This window comes from Ahaetulla prasina, chromosome 11 (assembly GCF_028640845.1).
Source record: "Ahaetulla prasina isolate Xishuangbanna chromosome 11, ASM2864084v1, whole genome shotgun sequence".
NCBI classification, from domain to species: Eukaryota; Metazoa; Chordata; class Lepidosauria; order Squamata; family Colubridae; genus Ahaetulla; species Ahaetulla prasina.
This window is the reverse complement of record NC_080549.1, coordinates 28,493,276-28,511,413: the sequence shown is the minus strand read 5'-3', so window position 1 is coordinate 28,511,413 and position 18,138 is coordinate 28,493,276. Positions and strand designations below refer to the sequence as shown.

Here is an 18,138-nt window from a genome sequence, read left to right as displayed (position 1 = left end):
ATGGCTACATTTATCAGTAGTTATGGTTTTTTATACTTTTTTTAAAAATTAGGATGTTCTGACTTTGCTCTTTCCATATTGTGAACTACGCAATAGTCTCCTGTGCAGACGAGGAATATTGTAAAACAGCTGAAGGAATATGTTATGTTATGAATACAAATATCTTTGAATTGGCCTTCTGTCACAAAGTCACAAAACTAACCTTCATGTTTAATTATTTGTTAAGTGCCACTTTTTACTCAGTTGAGAGTGAGTCTCTCCTTTCAAGGAGCTCCTTGGAGGTGAGGGACTTTTTCCAGCCTCTCTGTTTGGGCCAGCTTGACCCAGGGACCCTTGCAGAAGGGGGGTCCCATTCCTAGAGTCTAGACCAGCAGCTCATCCTTGCTGGATTTCAGGGTGAGGAAAAAAGTACAAAGGCCTCCTTCGCTCTCTTGGGGTACTGTATTGTTTATTCCTTTTTAATTTGGGGGGTCCTGCAATGTCTAGAAAAATGGGGCTGATGGTGATGGAAAGGGGTGGTGGCGACAGCAGTCTATAAACAGGCAGACGGGGGAGATGACTGGAAAGGGGGGAATGAAGCAAAATTTAAGTCCCAAGAATTTAAGTGAGACAGTCCAGGAGATTCCTTTTTCTTTTCCGGCTATAAATAAGATCTTGTTGTGAACATTTTACAAATAACATTTAAAAAATTATTGATAATTATATTCTTGGCACAGCAAAATACTTCCCAAACCTCCATAATAATTAATTGACCTGGACATGGTAGAGCTCCCAGTGGTTTCTCAAAATTTCTGCCTCCTTCATTGCTACTCAGATCACTGCTCCATTTTGGAAGAAAATAAATGTGGGAACAGTTTGGCTGGAAAATGGCTTTGAGGGGCTGTTCCATTTAAAATGATTTCTACATCTCTCTCTCTCCCCTCGAAGAGTATCTGTTTGGGTTAAATCAAACCAAAACATACTTTTTACTAAAAATAATTGTGATTGAATCTCCTCCGTGGGTGAAAAAAATGTGATGGAGATAATGTTCTGTCCCCCCCCCCTCAGTCCGGGAGGCACGAGAAATGTCTCAATTAGCCAGCAATTGAGTCCACGGCAGCTATCAGCTCTGGCAGCAACCCAGCGAGCGTCTGCCAAGGTTTTTCTGTTATCTTTCTTGATGCCGGCGTGTCAACCAGGCAGTCAGGAATAAACAGCACTTCAGCTCAAGTTCTCTCTAGGCAGTTTGATTTGTTCGTCACGAAGTAGTGTAGCAGCCCCTCCTGCTTTTATACCCTGTGGGATGTGTCTCCATGACTCAGCATTTTCTAGGCCTGCCCCACCCTGCTTCTGTTGTTCCCGCGTCTCTTGTCTACGAAACTTGGGATCTAACCAGGACTGATTGTCCTCAGCTGGGTCTGAAAGCGTTTCCTGGGCGGGGGGAGATACAGGAGACAGAGGCCTTGTCACCTCTTCCACCTGGCCTGCCTCTGGCTCCTGGAGCTGAGCCAGAGAAGCCGGCCCTGCAGGAGGGAGCACTGACGGCCCTTCCCCCTCACTGTCTGAGTCACTCTCTGGCAGGGGGCCAGGCCTGGGGGGGGGGGCGGGAGCTGGAGCCACAACAGATAACTAAACTAAACCTTCCTGGTGTCGTGTTCCCCTCTTACTCCGACGACCGGGTCAAGGAAGTCCGTATCAAACGTGGCAATGAAGCCTCTGCAGCTTGTCAAATTCCTTCAAGGTTTCTCAGGGCAGGCAGGAGTCCAAGTTGTGACTTCAGTGATAGAGTCCGATAGCAGCAAACTAGATGAGACTTTGCTTGACTCAAGGTTGGAATGCCACAAGCAGGTCCTTTATATAGGCTGTGGGGTGTGGCTCCATGACTCAGCATTTATCCAGGCCTGCCCCTCCCTTCCTTCTGCTGGCGTCGCCTCTCAGATCTCTGGAAGCGAGGATTCTCCCACTTTGAATTCTCTTCAGCTGGATCTGCTGTCAGTAATTCCAGCACGTGGCTCCTGCTCACACGCTGTAGGAGTGAGGTTTATCGGGTTTGTTTGTTCATTCCTGGAATCCTCTCCGGGCATGGGGCCAAGGCCGGGGGCTGGAGGCATGATAGGTCGTTCATCTTCATTATCAGACTCGGAATCTGATAACAGGTCCGGGTGGAGACGGGAGGGGCCCGGCTGAGGAGAGGAGGGAGGACGAGGCATAACACCTGGTTAATGATTCATCCGGCTGACCTGGCACCTGCTGTCTGCCTCCTTTTCTGAATGATTTCTCCTTCCTTTGTGGCAGCTGCTCAATTCCTTTGGTTTTTTGTTGAGTGGGGTGTGTGTGAATTGAAGGCAATCTGTTCCTCTTGTGGTCCACCACTGTAGAGGTGGGGGTTAGATCAGCAGTTTCCTATGGTTGGCTAGCATGGGTGATTCAGGAATGCTGCGTTTTTAAAAAGAGGATCTGATTTATAGGATTCATCTATGTTCAGTCATATGGCGTAGAGTTTAAAGTCCCCAGGTTAAGAATGTCAGACTGAAGGACAACCCCTAGTTGCAACGGGGCTGCCTATTACTAAAAATGGTAGATGCCGTTTTCCTTCCTTGACCTGACAAACCACGGAAGCCATGTAATGCTTTATAATAATTCAGCCACCCATTTTTAATATTCAGCCTGTTTTCAGCAGCCTTGTTCAAGGAAAGGCAATGCAGAGCAGTAGGCAGCCTATTAACAAATACAAGTTCCGCCTAAAGTACAAAGTTAGGAATGGAAGTCATCCTGAAGCAAGTGCCTGCCTAGATGCCCTTCCACCAGCCACAGAGGTTTTGCTCTTAGCCAAAAGGTCAAGAAATAGTGAAGACCATCCCTGTTTGTTCCCTTCTAAATTTGTGAATCAGTGTCATGGGTATCATCACAGTGTTCTTCCTAACGGGGACTGCCAATCATTATTCAAAAAACGTGGAGGAACCTTTTCTGACTAACAAATTTTATCAGAAGTCATAAGCTTTTGTGAGCAACAGCTCATTTCATCAGATGATTTGAGTGGCAGTACTGTTGAATTAAATTCAATGTCCTTCATCTGAGGAAAAGCACTCACAAAAGCTGATGCCTTTTAATAAAATATCTTGGTTTCAACAGATGAACAGACACCTGATTCTTGGCAACCACAGACCAGCATGGCTCTCTTCTTTTAAGCAAATACTGAGGTAGACCAGATATCTGCTTCCTTTTATCAGATTAAAACGTAGATATTCTTTATGAAATGGCAGCATTTATCCCTGTTTATATAACATTTATTCCGGCTGAGCTATTCAAAATCTTAAAAGACGATGCAGTAAAAGTGCTACACTCAATTTGTCAGCAAATTTGGAGAACTCAGCAGTGGCCACAGGATTAGAAAAGGTCAGTTTACATTCCAATTCCAAAGAAAGGCAATGCCAAAGAATGTTCAAACTATCGCACCATTGCACTCATTTCACATGCTAGTAAGGTTATGCTTAAAATCCTACAAGCTAGGTTCCAGCAGTATGTGGATCGAGAACAGGGGTGGGTTCTAAATTTTTTTACTACTGGTTCTGTGGGCATGGCTTATTTTGTAGGTGTGGCTTGGTGGTCATGTGACACTGGGCGTGGCTTGGTGGTCATGTGACTGGGTGAGAGTAGCTTGGCCATCATGTGAGTGGATGGGCGTGGCCAATAACAATAAATAATAAAAATAATAAACAAAGTATACAAAACAATAAGAGGTACCAAAAACCAAGTTTCACACTTTACACACACACAACACAACATAACTGACCCACACACAATGTAAAAGCAGCTGCACTTCACCCAAAAGGGCCCCTGCAACAAAGCAGGAACCTCACAAAGCCACAAAAAGCTCAAAAACCAAGTTTCACACTTTACACACACACACACAACACAACACAACAGACTCACACACACAAAATGCCACATACAGCTTTGTGAGATTCTGTGTGTTTGTGTAGTTAGAGTGAAACACTACAGAAACACAACAAATCTCAGAAAGCTGCACAAATATTTTGTTATTTTATTTAAATTTTTTAGAACGGGGTCTCCAACCTAATAACTTTAAAGTTTGTGGACTTCAACTCCCAGAGTTCCTCAGCCAGCAAAGCATTTGGCTGAGCAATGGCTTCCAGGCAGATTTGTGGACTTCAACTCCCAGAGTTCCTGGGGAACTCCAATCAATTACATTAACTGCAACTGATTCTGCCTTCTAGACAATGTAACTGATTGGAGCCCAAAAGGAGCTTGCTTAATTAAGTGAGGAGTGGGGATTGGGTGGCCAGAGAAAAAAAGTTTTTAAAATGCTTCTCTGGGGATCCCTGCTCAGCCACAACATGACTGAAGAAAAGAGGCTTTTAAAAGTAAACAAAACAAAACAAAACAAAAAACCTCTGATGATCGGAGAACCGGTTTGGGGGCGTGGCCAGCCAGCCATTACCACCGGTTCTCCGAACGCCAGCAGAGTTTTATTAGTGGCTGTACAGAACCGGAGCGAACCGGGGCAACCCACCACTGATCGGAAGTACAGGCAGGATTTTGAAGAGGCAGAGGAACTAGAGATCAAATTGCCAACGTACGCTGGATCATGGAGAAAGCTAGGGAGTTCCAGAAAAACATCTACTTCTGCTTCATTGACTATGCTAAAGCCTTTGATTGTGTGGATCACAACAAATTGTGGCAAGAGATGGGAGTACCAGACCATCTTATTTGTCTCTTGAGAAACCTGTATGCAGATCAAGAAGCAACAGTGAGAACTGGACACGGAACCACTGATTGGTTCAAAATTGTGAAAGGAGTCCGGCAAGGCCTTATACTATCACCCTGCCTATTTAACTTATATGCAGAGCACATCATGAGAAAGGCGGGGCTGGATGAATCAAAAGTTGGAATTAAGATTGCCGGAAGAAATATCAACAACCTCAGATATGCAGATGATACCACTCTAATGGCAGAAAGCGAAGAGGAACTAAAAAGCCTCTTGATGCAGGTGAAGGAGGAGAGTGCAAAAGTTGGCTGGAACTCAACATTAAGAAAACTAAGATCATGGCATCCGGCCCTCTCAATTCCTGGCAGATAGATGGGGAAGAAATGGAGGTAGTGACAGATTTTATTTTCCTGAGCTCCAAGATCACCGCAGATGGGGACTGCAGCCAAGAAATTAAAAGACGCTTGCTCCAGAGGAGGAAAGCTATGGCAAATCTAGAAAGCGTACTAAAAAGCAGAGACATCAACCTGCCAACAAAAGTGGGTTTAGTCAAGGCTATGGTTTTCCCAGTTGCAATGTATGGCTGTGAAGGTTGGACCATAAGAAAGGCTGAGCGCCAAAGAATTAAGGCCTTTGAACTCTGGTGCTGGAGGAGTCCCTTGGACTGCAAGGTGAATAAACAAGTCAGTCCTCTCTAGAGGAGATCAACTCTGACTGCTCTTTAGAAGGCCAGATCCTGAAGATGAAACTGAAATACTTTAGCCACCTAATGAGAAGGAAGGACTCCCTGGAGAAGAGCCTAATGCTGGGAAAGATTGAGGGCAAAAGAAGGAAACGACAGAGAATGAGGTGGCTGGATGGAGTCATTGAAGCAGTAGGTGTGAGCTTAAATAGACTCCAGAGGATAGGAAGGCCTGGAGGAACGTTTATTTATTTATTTATTTTGTTTATTTTGTCACACAGTATATATAAGCATAAGTATGAAATAACTATACAATATATAAGCATATATATAAGCATAAGTATGTAATAACTATATTAATTGGATATAATGAAAGGAAACAACAGACAGGAACGGTAGGCACCGTATGTGCTCTTATGCACGCCCCTTACAGACCTTTTAGAAATGGGGTGAGGTCAATAGTAGATAGTCTTTGGTTAAAGCTTTGGGGATTTTGGGAAGAGACCACAGGGTCAGGTAGTGCATTCCATGCATTAACAACTCTGTTACTGAAGTCATATTTTCTGCAATCAAGATTGGAGCGGTTCACATTAAGCTTAAATCTATTGTGTGCTCGTGTATTGTTGCAATTGAAGCTGAAGTAGTCTTCAACAGGAAGGACATTGTAATAGATGATTCTATGAGTTAAACTCAGGTCATGTCGAAGGCGATGGAGTTCTAAATTTTCTAAACCCAGGATTTCAAGTCTAGTGGCATAAGGTATTTTGTTGTATTCAGAGGAGTGGAGAACTCTTCTTGTAAAATATTTCTGGACACATTCAATTTTAATGATGTCTGAAATGTGGTATGGGTTCCAATCAGGAGAGCTGTATTCAAGAATTGGTCTAGCAAATATTTTATATGCTCTGGTTAGTAGTGTAGTGTTTCTGGAGAAGAAGCTACGCAAGATTAGGTTTACAACTCTTAAAGCCTTTTTTGCTATTGTAGTTGCAGTAGGCTTTGGCACTTAGATCATTGGATATGAAAACTCCAAGGTCTTTAACAGGGTGGGGGTCATCTGTAAGGTAATGTCCATCGAGCTTGTACTTAGTGTTTAGATTCTTTTTTCCAATGTGTAAGACTGAGCATTTGCTGGTTGAGATTTGGAGTTGCCAAGTTTTAGATTATTCTGATACAAAGTCAAGGTCTTTTTGAAGGGTAGCTGTATTGTTGGTGGTGTTAAATAGTTTGACATTGTCAGCAAAGAGAACACAATTGACACGACTTCGCAACTAACAATAACAATCCCTGTAATTTTTTTTTAATAAATGGCCTTATCAGATAGCTGCTTGTAAAATGAATATATAATGACACATTCCTATGTGCTTTTTTTTTGTAAAGGTTTTTTATTTTTTGCACACAAACAACAAAATGCAATGCATCTTTTCTGAACAGAATATCGGTCAGGTACATGTTCATACCAAATTTAGTTCTTCTCCAACACATCTTATATGCTTTCATCAATATATTTTCTCTCATTTTTAATTTCCTTCTCTTTCTCCTCCTTTTTTCTTTTTTTCTCTTAAAATTCTCTACTCTCTTTGCTTGTCCTATAATTCCATCAACTCTCCTTCTCCCCTCTTCCCCCTTTTTTTATCTTTTCTCTATTAATCCCAAAATGATCCTTTAACTTTGTATTTTTTTTCTTCCCTTCTTCCTCTCCTTGTCTCTTCCGTCCCTCCCTATTTTTGTTTCCCCTCTTTGGTTGCAATATTTTCCCTTTTACTCTTCTCCTCCTTCCCCTTTTAATGATTCTCTTTTGTTACTGTCAATCCCAGTATAATCTTCTAAATTCTTTGTGCTTTTCCCCTTTTCTTTGTTTTCTGTAGATTCCTGTGCAGCTCCTAATTCCTCTGGTTTCTGTTGTCCATATGGTCTTGTAATTATTTCTTTTATTTCTCGCTTTAAAGTAATATGCATTTTTTTCACCATTTCAATTATTTCCTGTGCCATTCTGTATTTTCAGGATTGTATTTGTTATTTTATTATCAAAGTCAAACAGCATGCAGGCATAAAATCCTCCCTTAAAATTCTCACCAGCCTTATCGCTTCAACAAGAAAGTTTTCCGCAGCAGATGTTAGTCCATGTAGTTTTCCTGTCCACCTAAGGGTGTCTCTTTCCAATCCATAGTTCCAATCAACAATTAGCGAAGGTATCCATTTTGTTTCTTTTTCTTAAATCTGCACTTTATTTTGCTTTACTTTTTAACTTCTCCCAACTGTTCAATTTTGAGTCTATGTTCAGTTATTTTAAATCCAAATCACCAGGGGAAAAAAGGAAGTCAGAGAAATTTCACCACATTGTAATTCTAAGTCCCCCAGCTTTCTTTTATATTCCGGAAACAAGTTTAAAAATCTCCAAACCTCTCCAGCTTTATTTGAGGTTTCCCCCCCCTTCCCCCCCTTCTACTTGGGGGATCTCCAATTCAGTTTAAGAAGCCAAATTCCTTTCGGGTCTTAGGGTAAATACTTCCGTTTCTCTTGTTGCTTACTACATTTTCGTTCCTTCTCAATTTAGCCGCTATTCCACTGCCAAAAAAGTTTCTTTGCCAATTTCAAATTAAAGTATTTTTTTTGTGAGTTGGTGTTCACTCACCCGGCTTCAACATTCCGTTCAAATCACCATTCCTGCTCAAAAACTTGGTTTAGTTGCCCCAGCTTAATGATGGCTGCTATGGCCACTGCCCCTGTCGCCGAGTCAAAGAGCTTTCCCTCTAACCTCTGAGGAATTTGCTGGTTCCTCTCCAGTCATCCAAGGTGCCTCTCCTTCTTCACTGTCCCTACAGGACAGATCTGGTCCAAAATCCCCTCGATGGCGGTTTGTCAGCCTGAGAATTCGCAAAGCTTGATGGAGCTCGTTCTTCCCTGTCTCACCGTGACGCTTCCGGTCAAATTATTACCTATGTGATTATGGCTAGTATAACCTGTAGCAGAAAAGGTATTTTATTTCAATACATTAATACATAAATATATAAAATAGAATAAAATAACATAAAATTATATTTCGGTGTCACATTTACAATCTACCCCAATCAGTCCCACGTACACAGATCTCAACCGAACCATTTTGTTCGAATACTGTGCTGTGTTAATTGTTATTTTCAGGTTCCGGCCGCACATAAAGTAAGTTGTTTTGATATGGGGATCCCAATGGGTCCTTCATTTGGTATATGGACCAAGGCAACTGTCTCTCACCCCCTTATACAAGCAACAATCAAATAGGATGTGAGCCAGGTCTCCGCAAATGCAGAGACGCTCATTGTAAGGTATAACATGGAATCTCCCATATGTGACCATTGTGTCAAGCTGTTCGAATTTCGTTCATGTAATATCTTCCTAAAATGTTTTGGCAGTTGTAACTTCAAATCTTTATGTTAACATAATGTTATATAGCAAAGCTTTGGAATATAGTTGTACTGAGCACAGGGGTGTCAAGAAAGATCATATTGAGAAATTGGTAATGTGATATTCCAGATGTCAAGGAATGATTATTGAAAATGTGTGATGGATCTGTTTTGAAAAAGGCAGTATATTCTACAGTAATACTGTGTTTCCCTGAAAATAAGACAGGGTCTTATCTTCTTTTGAATCCCAAAATAAGGGCTTGGCTTTATTATCGGGGTGAGTGGGTTTGTTTCTTATTATTTTGGGGGTGGAGGAGGCAGCAAGTGTGGGACTGGATGTCCTGTCGCCACTGCCACCTCCCCTCCCTGTTCTTTGTGCTGGCCGAACAGCTGGCTGCTGCTGCCCTGATGTGTCCCGCCACTGCTGCCCCGTGGAGCAGGACTCTGCAAGGCTTGTTGTGCCGTTGCACGTATGAACTGCAGCACCACTGCAAGCTTCATTATACCGGCACAGCTGGCATCCTGCCGCTTGCGCCTGCACCAGTATGTCGAACCTCGTGGCAGTGCTGCCGTTCGTGCATGCAATGGCACAAGCCTGCTCCACGAGGCAGCGCCAGCAGCGCGATGAGTCTCATAGACTCATTTCTGGCAGGAAACATGGCTTCCCTTGTCGCCTCTTCTCCCCCCCTTCGCCGGGCATGGCAGGGCTCCTGCCCCTTGTTTAGCCACCCGCTCCCTTTAGTGATGCAATTTGAGGGTGGCAAGTGGGGTGGCGAGAAGCAGGACGCGGGTCTTAGCTTTCCAGCTCCGTGGCGTTCCTCACCGTTGTGTCCAGGGAAACACATTGTAAAAAAAAACTTCTTGCAAGTTCAGTAGGTTTTTTTACAATGTTAAAAAAAAAGGGGGGTGGGGGGGAGACGAGATGGCAAAGGGAGCCACGTTTTGCTCCATGCTCCCCCACCCCACCTGCCAGAAATGAGTCTTTGTGAGACTCATTGTGCCGTCGCCATCTTGTAGAGCAGGATTTTGCAAGGCTTGTGCCGCCACACGCATGAACGGCAGCACTGCCACGAGGTTTGACATACCGGCACTACTGGTGTCCTGCTGCTACTGGTGCAGCCGCGAGCTGCAGGACGCAAGCTGTGCCAGTATGATGAAGCTTGCAGCGGTGCTGCTGTTCGTGCGTGCAATGGCAGAACAAGCCTTGCAGAGTCCTGTTCCATGAGGCAGCAGTGGCAGCAGGACAAGTCAGGGCAGCAGCAGCCAGCTGCTCGGCCAGCGCAAAAAACAGGAAGAGGAGGGTATGTCCCCCCCCTTCCATCCCCCCCTGGCCTCACCTCCTCACCTCATGTTTTTTGCGTGGCAAGCAAGCAGAGGAAATGGCGGGACCGGCTGTGCATGTGTGTAGGTAGTTGGTGGGGGACTTATTTTGGGGTGGTGGTGGCTTATTTTAATGCATGCAGTGAAAAGCCCGATTGGACTTATTATCTGGAGAGGTATTAGTTTTGGGGAAATACGGTAATATTTGTTACTATGGCAAAGATTTTATGATATCATAGAATAATATTTTGTTCTGTTCATTTAGAGTAACAAATTCATTAGTAAATGCTGTTTACTAATCTCCTGGTTCCTAGGCCAGTACTTTAACCACTACACCAAACTGGGTCTCATATCATAGTTTGTAATGTCTATGAATTATACTTTTAATATTGATAGAAAGTACAATTCATATACAGTAGTAAAGTCTAGGGTTTAAGAGTTCATTTGTGGTTAACAATCTGCATAATTTTGTTATTAGTCTGTTATTCTAGTATTTTAATTATTCCTGGACTCAGTGCAATTTAACATTTTACACAATGTCTGTGTTAGAAATAAACTGTTTTTCTGCACAGCAGAATAAGCAAAGGGGAGATACAGAAGATGGGCATTCAGTTCAGATTTCCTCATGAACATTCTGGGCAAATCATAGGAAAAATTAATCTGAGAATCCTCCATTCACAGTGCTCATGGGCTAAGTTCAAACATAGTTGTAAATGTGTGTGTGTAAATCAAAACACTTACATTTTGGGCTTGTGGGGGCATTCCCCAGCCAGAAATTGGGATTATACGAAAATAATATTAGCAGAGTTTTTGAGCATAATCAGAACAATTTCCCTTCCTCTCCAAGATCCAAGTTTTAACATTTTGAGTGAATTCTGATTTTGGCTCTTCCATTTGTGCTCAGTGGATCCTGACAGAAGTTTGTGCAAATTCCCTCTCCGTAGGAAAGGAAGAAGAAGTTTGAAAAGGATGGGGAGAAATTTTACTCCATGCTGGACCGCCACCTGCATTTATCTTCCAAGAAAAAGGAGTCTCAACTTCAAGAGGTAAAGGAGAGGCTGATGGTTGGGTGGTGGTCAGAGAACTGTGTTTGCGAGAAAGGCATCTTCATGTAGCCCAGCAGCTCAAGGTGGCTGTCTGTTGTTTATTTATGTCCGGCCATTTCTTCAGGATATCGAGACACAGGAATCGCTCTGCATTTTCCCCGTGCTTCTTGTTCCTTTTCTGCCTGCCAGGAAGTTTTCTCCCACCCTTGAGTTCTCTCACCAGTGGATCAGGCCCACTGACCCCCACCCCACCCCACCCCAGCAAACAGATTGGCACTAAGGCTATCAATCAATGGTTGACAGTTACCTCTTTGAATTGATATAACAGGCCACAATCATATAGCTGTTGCACTCATTACATCTGCTTATTTTGGCACTTCACTGGCAAGCAAAAGCATTCTGGGCTTTACATTTTATTCTCAGCGGCCAGCCAAGAAGGAACAAGAGCCACCTCTGCAACAACTTTGTCAGTTAGGTTGGTCTGAGAAAGCAGCGCTTGGACCTAGGTCAGCCAGTCAGTCCTGCTGGCTAAGGGGACCAAGCCTGGATTTGCTAGTCTTGGCCCAACACCTCCCCCCGCCCTCGCCTGGCTTCCGCATCCATGAGCAGAGGCCTAGAGCTGGAATGAGTCTCTTCATGAAGATGGTTTGGAGAGCCAGTTTGGTCTGATGGTTAAGGCTCCAGGCTGGAAAGGAGGAGGCGGTGAGTTCAAGTCCCACCTTAGCCATGAAAGCCAGCTGGATGACCTTTGGCCTGTCACTCGGTCAGCCCAATCCACCTCACAGGGTTGTTGTGGGGAAAATAGGAGGAAGAAGATGTGTTGGATATGTTCGCTGCCTTGAGTTATTTGTAAATGTAATAAAGGTGGAATATAAATAAAAATTCACAAACTGGCAAAATTGTGTGTTCAGTAATAGAGAGAATTAGTTGAACTTTTTTATTTATTTTCCCCCTATTTGTTATGTAAAGTATTGTTGATTTGCCCGCTTTAATGGACGCTTTGAAATGAATGCAAGTCTCAAATAGGAATTCTGGCTAGTATAGCTAATACAGTTTGTTCTTGGGGAAACAATTCAAAACACATGGTGCTTTCTGTTCTGGGGTATTTTCCTCCCCATTCTCTCTGTCTACTTTTAGAAATAGTGTTTAGCTGCTCATAGATTTACAGCTTCCTTAATTGCAGCAGAAAGATCGTGTAGTATTTCCTTTCTTTTTTTTCCTATTCAGGCTGATTTGCTGGTTGATAAAGAGCGACACGTTTTTTTTGAATCTTCCCTGGAATATGTTTATCAAATCCAAGAAGTGCAGGAGAGCAAGAAATTCAGTATTGTGGAGCCTGTAAGTCTGATGCCTCCCCCACCCCCCTCGCCTAGACTAACGGACTAGATTTTACAACCTTTTAAAAATTGTACTGGAACTTCAGAACTGGGTAGTAAGTACCTTTTGGGCGGTCTGGCATAATTTTGAACAGTCACTAAATGGCTGGTCATAAGTTGAAAACTACCTATGTACTCTTTAGTGTAAGCCTTTAGAATAGAATAGAATAGAATTTTTTTATTGGCCAAGTGTGATTGGACACACAAGGAATTTGTCTTGGTGCATAGGCTCTCAGTGTACATAAAAGAAAAGATACGTTCATCAAGGTACAATTGTTTGTTTCAGAAATGCTTTTATTCTTTAAGAGAAAAGAAAGAAAATGTGAAGAAAAGTAAATAAAAATATTCATGGAGGTGAAATTGGTCTTCAATTTTGCATTTTATTTTCTTTTTATTTCATTTTGCTATAAGTAGAAATTGAGGGTTTCTCTTGGCTGTAAAGTGATCAAAAGCAGGAAAGTGAAATCTGCAGAGTTTCACACAGAAATAAATAGTTCCATTCCATTTAGAAGTGGTAGAAAATTGGTTCTGTATTCTCTATAAACTATATAAACTTGAGTCTGCATAAGAAATGATTACCTGTACCAGCTAACCCTCAAAGTTGCAAAAGAGAGCCATATCTACCACTACTATTATATTCAAACATTGTTGTCCTTGATTTATAGAAAATATATAATAAATTATTATATAATTAATAAATTAGAATTAGAGGGAAAAACCTATTCCATACAATCGGTTGAGACCTCAGTGAAGAAGAGCAGGTGATCATTAGTTGCTTATGTTTCCTCTTCGGGTGTGAACTTAGAATCTTTTAACTTGTCAGGCGCCTGTGATGCCCATCAGCCCTGCTTGGCCAGTGTGAAAGCAGTTCTAATTGGTTGCAAAGTCATTTGGCAGCATTTTCCTCCTGCAGAGGCCCAGTTCCATTTTTGACATGGTCTGTGGCTTTTGCCTGTACAATTTTTAAGAATATTATCATTCTTCCCTGCACAGGTGTTGGCTTTTCTTCATAGCCTCTTCACTTACAACAACCTGACTGTGGAGCTCACACAAGATTTCCTTCCATACAAGCAACAGCTTCAGCTCAGTTTGCAAAATGTAAGTGAATTTCCAATATTCCAAGTGTTTTCCCACCTCTTCTTTTTACGTGGAGAAGCAACAATTCTTAGTGACAACTCTTATTCTCACCACTGATTTTTAGGCTTAGGCATGTACATTTTAACTCGCTTTTTAAAAAAATACAAGGAATCGGTTATGTCTAGAAAGCACTTGGGTCTGTTTTCAACCTTTTTTTAACCCGAGACAGGGACATCTGAGAAACCCCAGCTGTGGCCTAGTTTGATCCATGGGGCCTGATGAATTTGTCTGCTGAAACTGCCCTGTGGCCCTCCTCAGATATTCTGGGCCTTCCCCAAAGGGTGTGGGGACAGTCTCTTGGTTAGCCAAGGACACCAGGCCTACACTGGCAGGGATCCCAGCTGCAGCAGATGCCTTCCCTGGAAGAGGGAAAAGTGGATCAGAGGGCCCCTCCAGGAGCTGAGCTGGACATGTTCCTCCACTTCTCCAACCTGGGGAAGGGAGAAATGGCTGCCCAGGGAAGAAATCAGGCCGTGTTGATTCTATGCCTCCTCCTTCCTAGGAAGCTGGTGGGTGTCTAGACGTGATGGACCTCTGGAGAGAGGGAGACCTGCCACCCCTCAAACTCCTGCCCAGCCCAGTGGGAGAGAACTGGTTTCAGAACAGCTTTGAACCCAAGGCTCTGTCCTCTTTCCCCAGGCTCCAGGGAAGAGCAAACCGTGTGTCACGAATCAAATATGTTGAGCCTCTTTGGATAAATATTCTTCCCAAATATGCAAAAGTTTTGTTTTGTACTTTGGGTAAAACCCACCTTCCCTAAGCACCGTGAAAGCAGGATGCAAAAGTATGCTTGATTGTTTAAAATATTTAAAAATTATCCCTTTGGCTAAACTTTTAGTAAGAGCTATTTGATTACCATCCATTTATATTAAAGCTCCAGGATGGAAAGTCGACTCTTCCACTATTCTCTGTGGAGGCACATTCTCAAAACAGCCCCACTGATCTTAGAATGTTTTACACACCTTTACTTCCTGCATATCTTTGCAAAGTCCCCAGGGTCATCTGGCCAGCCTCTGCTTGAAATGATTGCTAGAGTGGTCTTCTTCTCTGGCTCTTTCATAGAAGACCATTGAAGTGTCCCATTGGCCGTCTGAACATAAGGATTTTGTCTGCCTCCCAAATACGAATTGAGTCTTTTCTCCCGTTGCTCAATAGACAAGGAATCATTTCAGCAGTACGCGTGAAGAGCTGGAAGACCTCAAGAAAAGAATGAAAGAAGCCCCACTGACCTGCAAATTACCTGGCAAACCAGCCATTGAGGGATACCTCTATTCACAAGAAAAATGTAAGAGGCAGACTTGCTTTCTTAAATGAGGTTGTACAGAGTGGAATCCTGAAAGGGAAGAATCATTCCTTCTGGCTATGGCTAAAATATGCCTTTGATAGAAGATCTTGGAAATAAGTGACCTCTGCTCTTCAGCTTGCCTCCTTGTAGACAACTGAAGGTCCCTGTGCCCACTGATCTCATCAAAATTTACCTTTTGATTAAGCCTTGGCCTAAAACTAATTGAAATAATTATGAAAGTTTGGAGGGGGGAGGGCAGAACAATTCAAAAATGAACCTGGGAGGTTGGTGCCTTGACTTGCCCAGTTCAAACCTTCAAGTCATGATGATGATGATGATGATGATGATGATGATGATGATATCCATTCTGCTGTGTCCAACTCTCCACATCTTCCGTTCTCGCACTGCTTCAAGCCCTGCTCCCAAGCATCCTTGTTCTCCTTCTCCCTTGAGGCTTCTGCTCCAATAGAGGGAGATCCCTTCAATCATTTATGGGGATTTAACTAGAATCCTCACTATTCCTTTAAAAAAATTACCAAGGATACAGGAAAAAGAGGAAAAATTGAAATGGAATCATTTCCTGCTTCCCCATATTATGGATAGTCCTCAGCTTAGGGCCACAGTTAGGACCAGAGTTTTTGTTGCAAAACGATTTGGCCATTAGGTGAGTCATTAGGTGTGACCAGGCCTGATTTTATGACCTTTCCCCCATTTCCCTCCACTGGTTTTGCTCTTCGAAAGGGAAGATGGCAAACGGCAATCATGTGGCCCCAGGAGGATGCACACTCTCATAAATATATGCAGTCACTAAATGAATAATCATAATGGTGAATTGTAAATAATTGTAAGTTGAAGACCACCTGTACTTCCCCAGGTTGAACCCCCCCTGCTTGGGATCTAGCATGGCTGCAAATTGAATGGAGCTCATTCTGAGGGACCCAAGCCAACCCTTCTCCCTTGAGGCTTCTGCTCCAATAGAGGGAGATCCCTTCAACCATTTATGGGGATTTAACTAGAATCCTCACTATTCCTTTAAAAAAATTACCAAGGATACAGGAAAAAGAGGAAAATTGAAATGGAATCATTTCCTGCTTCCCCATATTATGGATAGTCCTCAGCTTAGGGCCACAGTTAGGACCAGAGTTTTTGTTGCAAAGCGATTTGGCCATTAGGTGAGTCATTAGGTGTGACCAGGCCTGATTTTATGACCTTTCCCCCATTTCCCTCCACTGGTTTTGCTCTTCGAAAGGGAAGATGGCAAACGGCAATCATGTGGCCCCAGGAGGGTGCACACTCTCATAAATATATGCAGTCACTAAATGAATAATCATAATGGTGAATTGTAAATAATTGTAAGTTGAAGACCACCTGTACTTCCCCAGGTTGAACCCCCCCCTGCTTGGGATCTAGCATGGCTGCAAATTGAATGGAGCTCATTCCGAGGGACCCAAGCCAACCCTTCTCCCTTGAGGCTTCTGCTCCAATAGAGGGAGATCCCTTCAACCATTTATGGGGATTTAACTAGAATCCTCACTATTCCTTTAAAAAAATTACCAAGGATACAGGAAAAAGAGGAAAAATTGAAATGGAATCATTTCCTGCTTCCCCATATTATGGATAGTCCTCAGCTTAGGGCCACAGTTAGGACCAGAGTTTTTGTTGCAAAGCGATTTGGCCATTAGGTGAGTCATTAGGTGTGACCAGGCCTGATTTTATGACCTTTCCCCCATTTCCCTCCACTGGTTTTGCTCTTCGAAAGGGAAGATGGCAAACGGCAATCATGTGGCCCCAGGAGGGTGCACACTCTCATAAATATATGCAGTCACTAAATGAATAATCATAATGGTGAATTGTAAATAATTGTAAGTTGAAGACCACCTGTACTTCCCCAGGTTGAACCCCCCCTGCTTGGGATCTAGCATGGCTGCAAATTGAATGGAGCTCATTCTGAGGGACCCAAGCCAACCCTTCTCCCTTGAAGCAGTAGGGGGTGGGGGAGAGGCATGCGATCATGGATAAATACGTTCGTGAGTTTCAGTTTTGTTCTAACTATAAGGGTGCATCCACACTCGTATTCATAGGGAGTCTCTGCTATTTATTTGAAAAACTCAGGAAGCTAGAAATGCTTATTTGCGAGCTGTATATGACTGCAGTTATCCTTGCAAAAAGAGTTCCCAGGTTCCGTTTTTCAAGAAATAAACGATTCCCGTATTTGCTTTTCTCCCTTTTCTCCCCCCCACCCCCAGTTTCCTATAGAACCACACAGCTGGAAAGTATCTGACCATCTGACCCCTCCCCACCTTATTTGCTGCAATCAGCTTCACTTCAAAATCCTCCAGTAAAGGGGGATGGATGTACAAGGCAGATCTGTCCCACTGTTTGAGAGCTCTCATTTTCAGGAAGCTCTTCCTAATTTCTTACCTGAATCTATTTCCTTACATTTCAACTTCTGGTCTTGCCCTCTGGGGCAACAGAAAACAAATATCCTTCCATTAAATTTCCTCACTGGACAATTTCCGTTCCTAGGTCATTTAGTCCTCTTCTGAGATAGTCCAATTTGTCTTTTTTTCTTCTTCCAGACTGTGATGTTTGGAATAGGGTTCCCTCCTCTATCTGAGCCACAGCCAAGGTCATTAATTGTAATGCTCTCTACATGGGGCTCCCCTTGAAGTGCACTCGGAGGCTTCAGTTAGTCCAGAATGCAGCTGCGCGGGTGATAGAGGGAGCTACGCGTAGCTCCCACGTAACACCGCTCCTGCGCAGACTGCACTGGCTATCTGTGGCCTTTCGAGTGCACTTTAAGGTGTTGGTTACGACCTTTAAAGCGCTCCATGGCTTAGGGCCTGGGTACTTACAGGACCGCCTGCTGTTACCACATGCCTCCCACCGACCCGTACGCTCTCACAGAGAGGGACTTCTCAGGGTGCCGTCCGCCAAACAATGTCGGCTGGCGGCCCCCAGGGGAAGGGCCTTCTCTGTGGGGGCTCCCACACTCTGGAACGAGCTTCCCCCGAGCTTACGCCAAATACCTGACCTTCGGACATTCCGTCGCGAACTGAAGACACACCTTTTTATTCGCGCGGGGCTAGCTTGAATTGAATTTTAATTTTAAATTTTGTAAATTTGATTAATTTTAAATGGGGTTTTTAGTTCTTGGCATATTTTAATTTTTTCAGGCTAATTTTAAAATAAGTTTTTTAA

General features: G+C 43.2%; 1 protein-coding gene across 3 annotated transcripts in view; it reads left to right on the top strand.

The window, feature by feature from the left end:
- OPHN1 (oligophrenin 1) overlaps nt 1–18,138 on the top strand; it is a 123,897-nt gene that overhangs the window by 43,980 nt on the left and 61,779 nt on the right. For all 3 annotated transcript variants that reach the window (XM_058196666.1, XM_058196665.1, XM_058196664.1), the window contains 4 exons: nt 11,038–11,139; nt 12,367–12,477; nt 13,509–13,613; nt 14,808–14,937. In XM_058196666.1, coding sequence (XP_058052649.1) covers nt 11,038–11,139; nt 12,367–12,477; nt 13,509–13,613; nt 14,808–14,937 — 448 coding nt within the window. The remainder of the gene's footprint in view (nt 1–11,037; nt 11,140–12,366; nt 12,478–13,508; nt 13,614–14,807; nt 14,938–18,138) is intronic.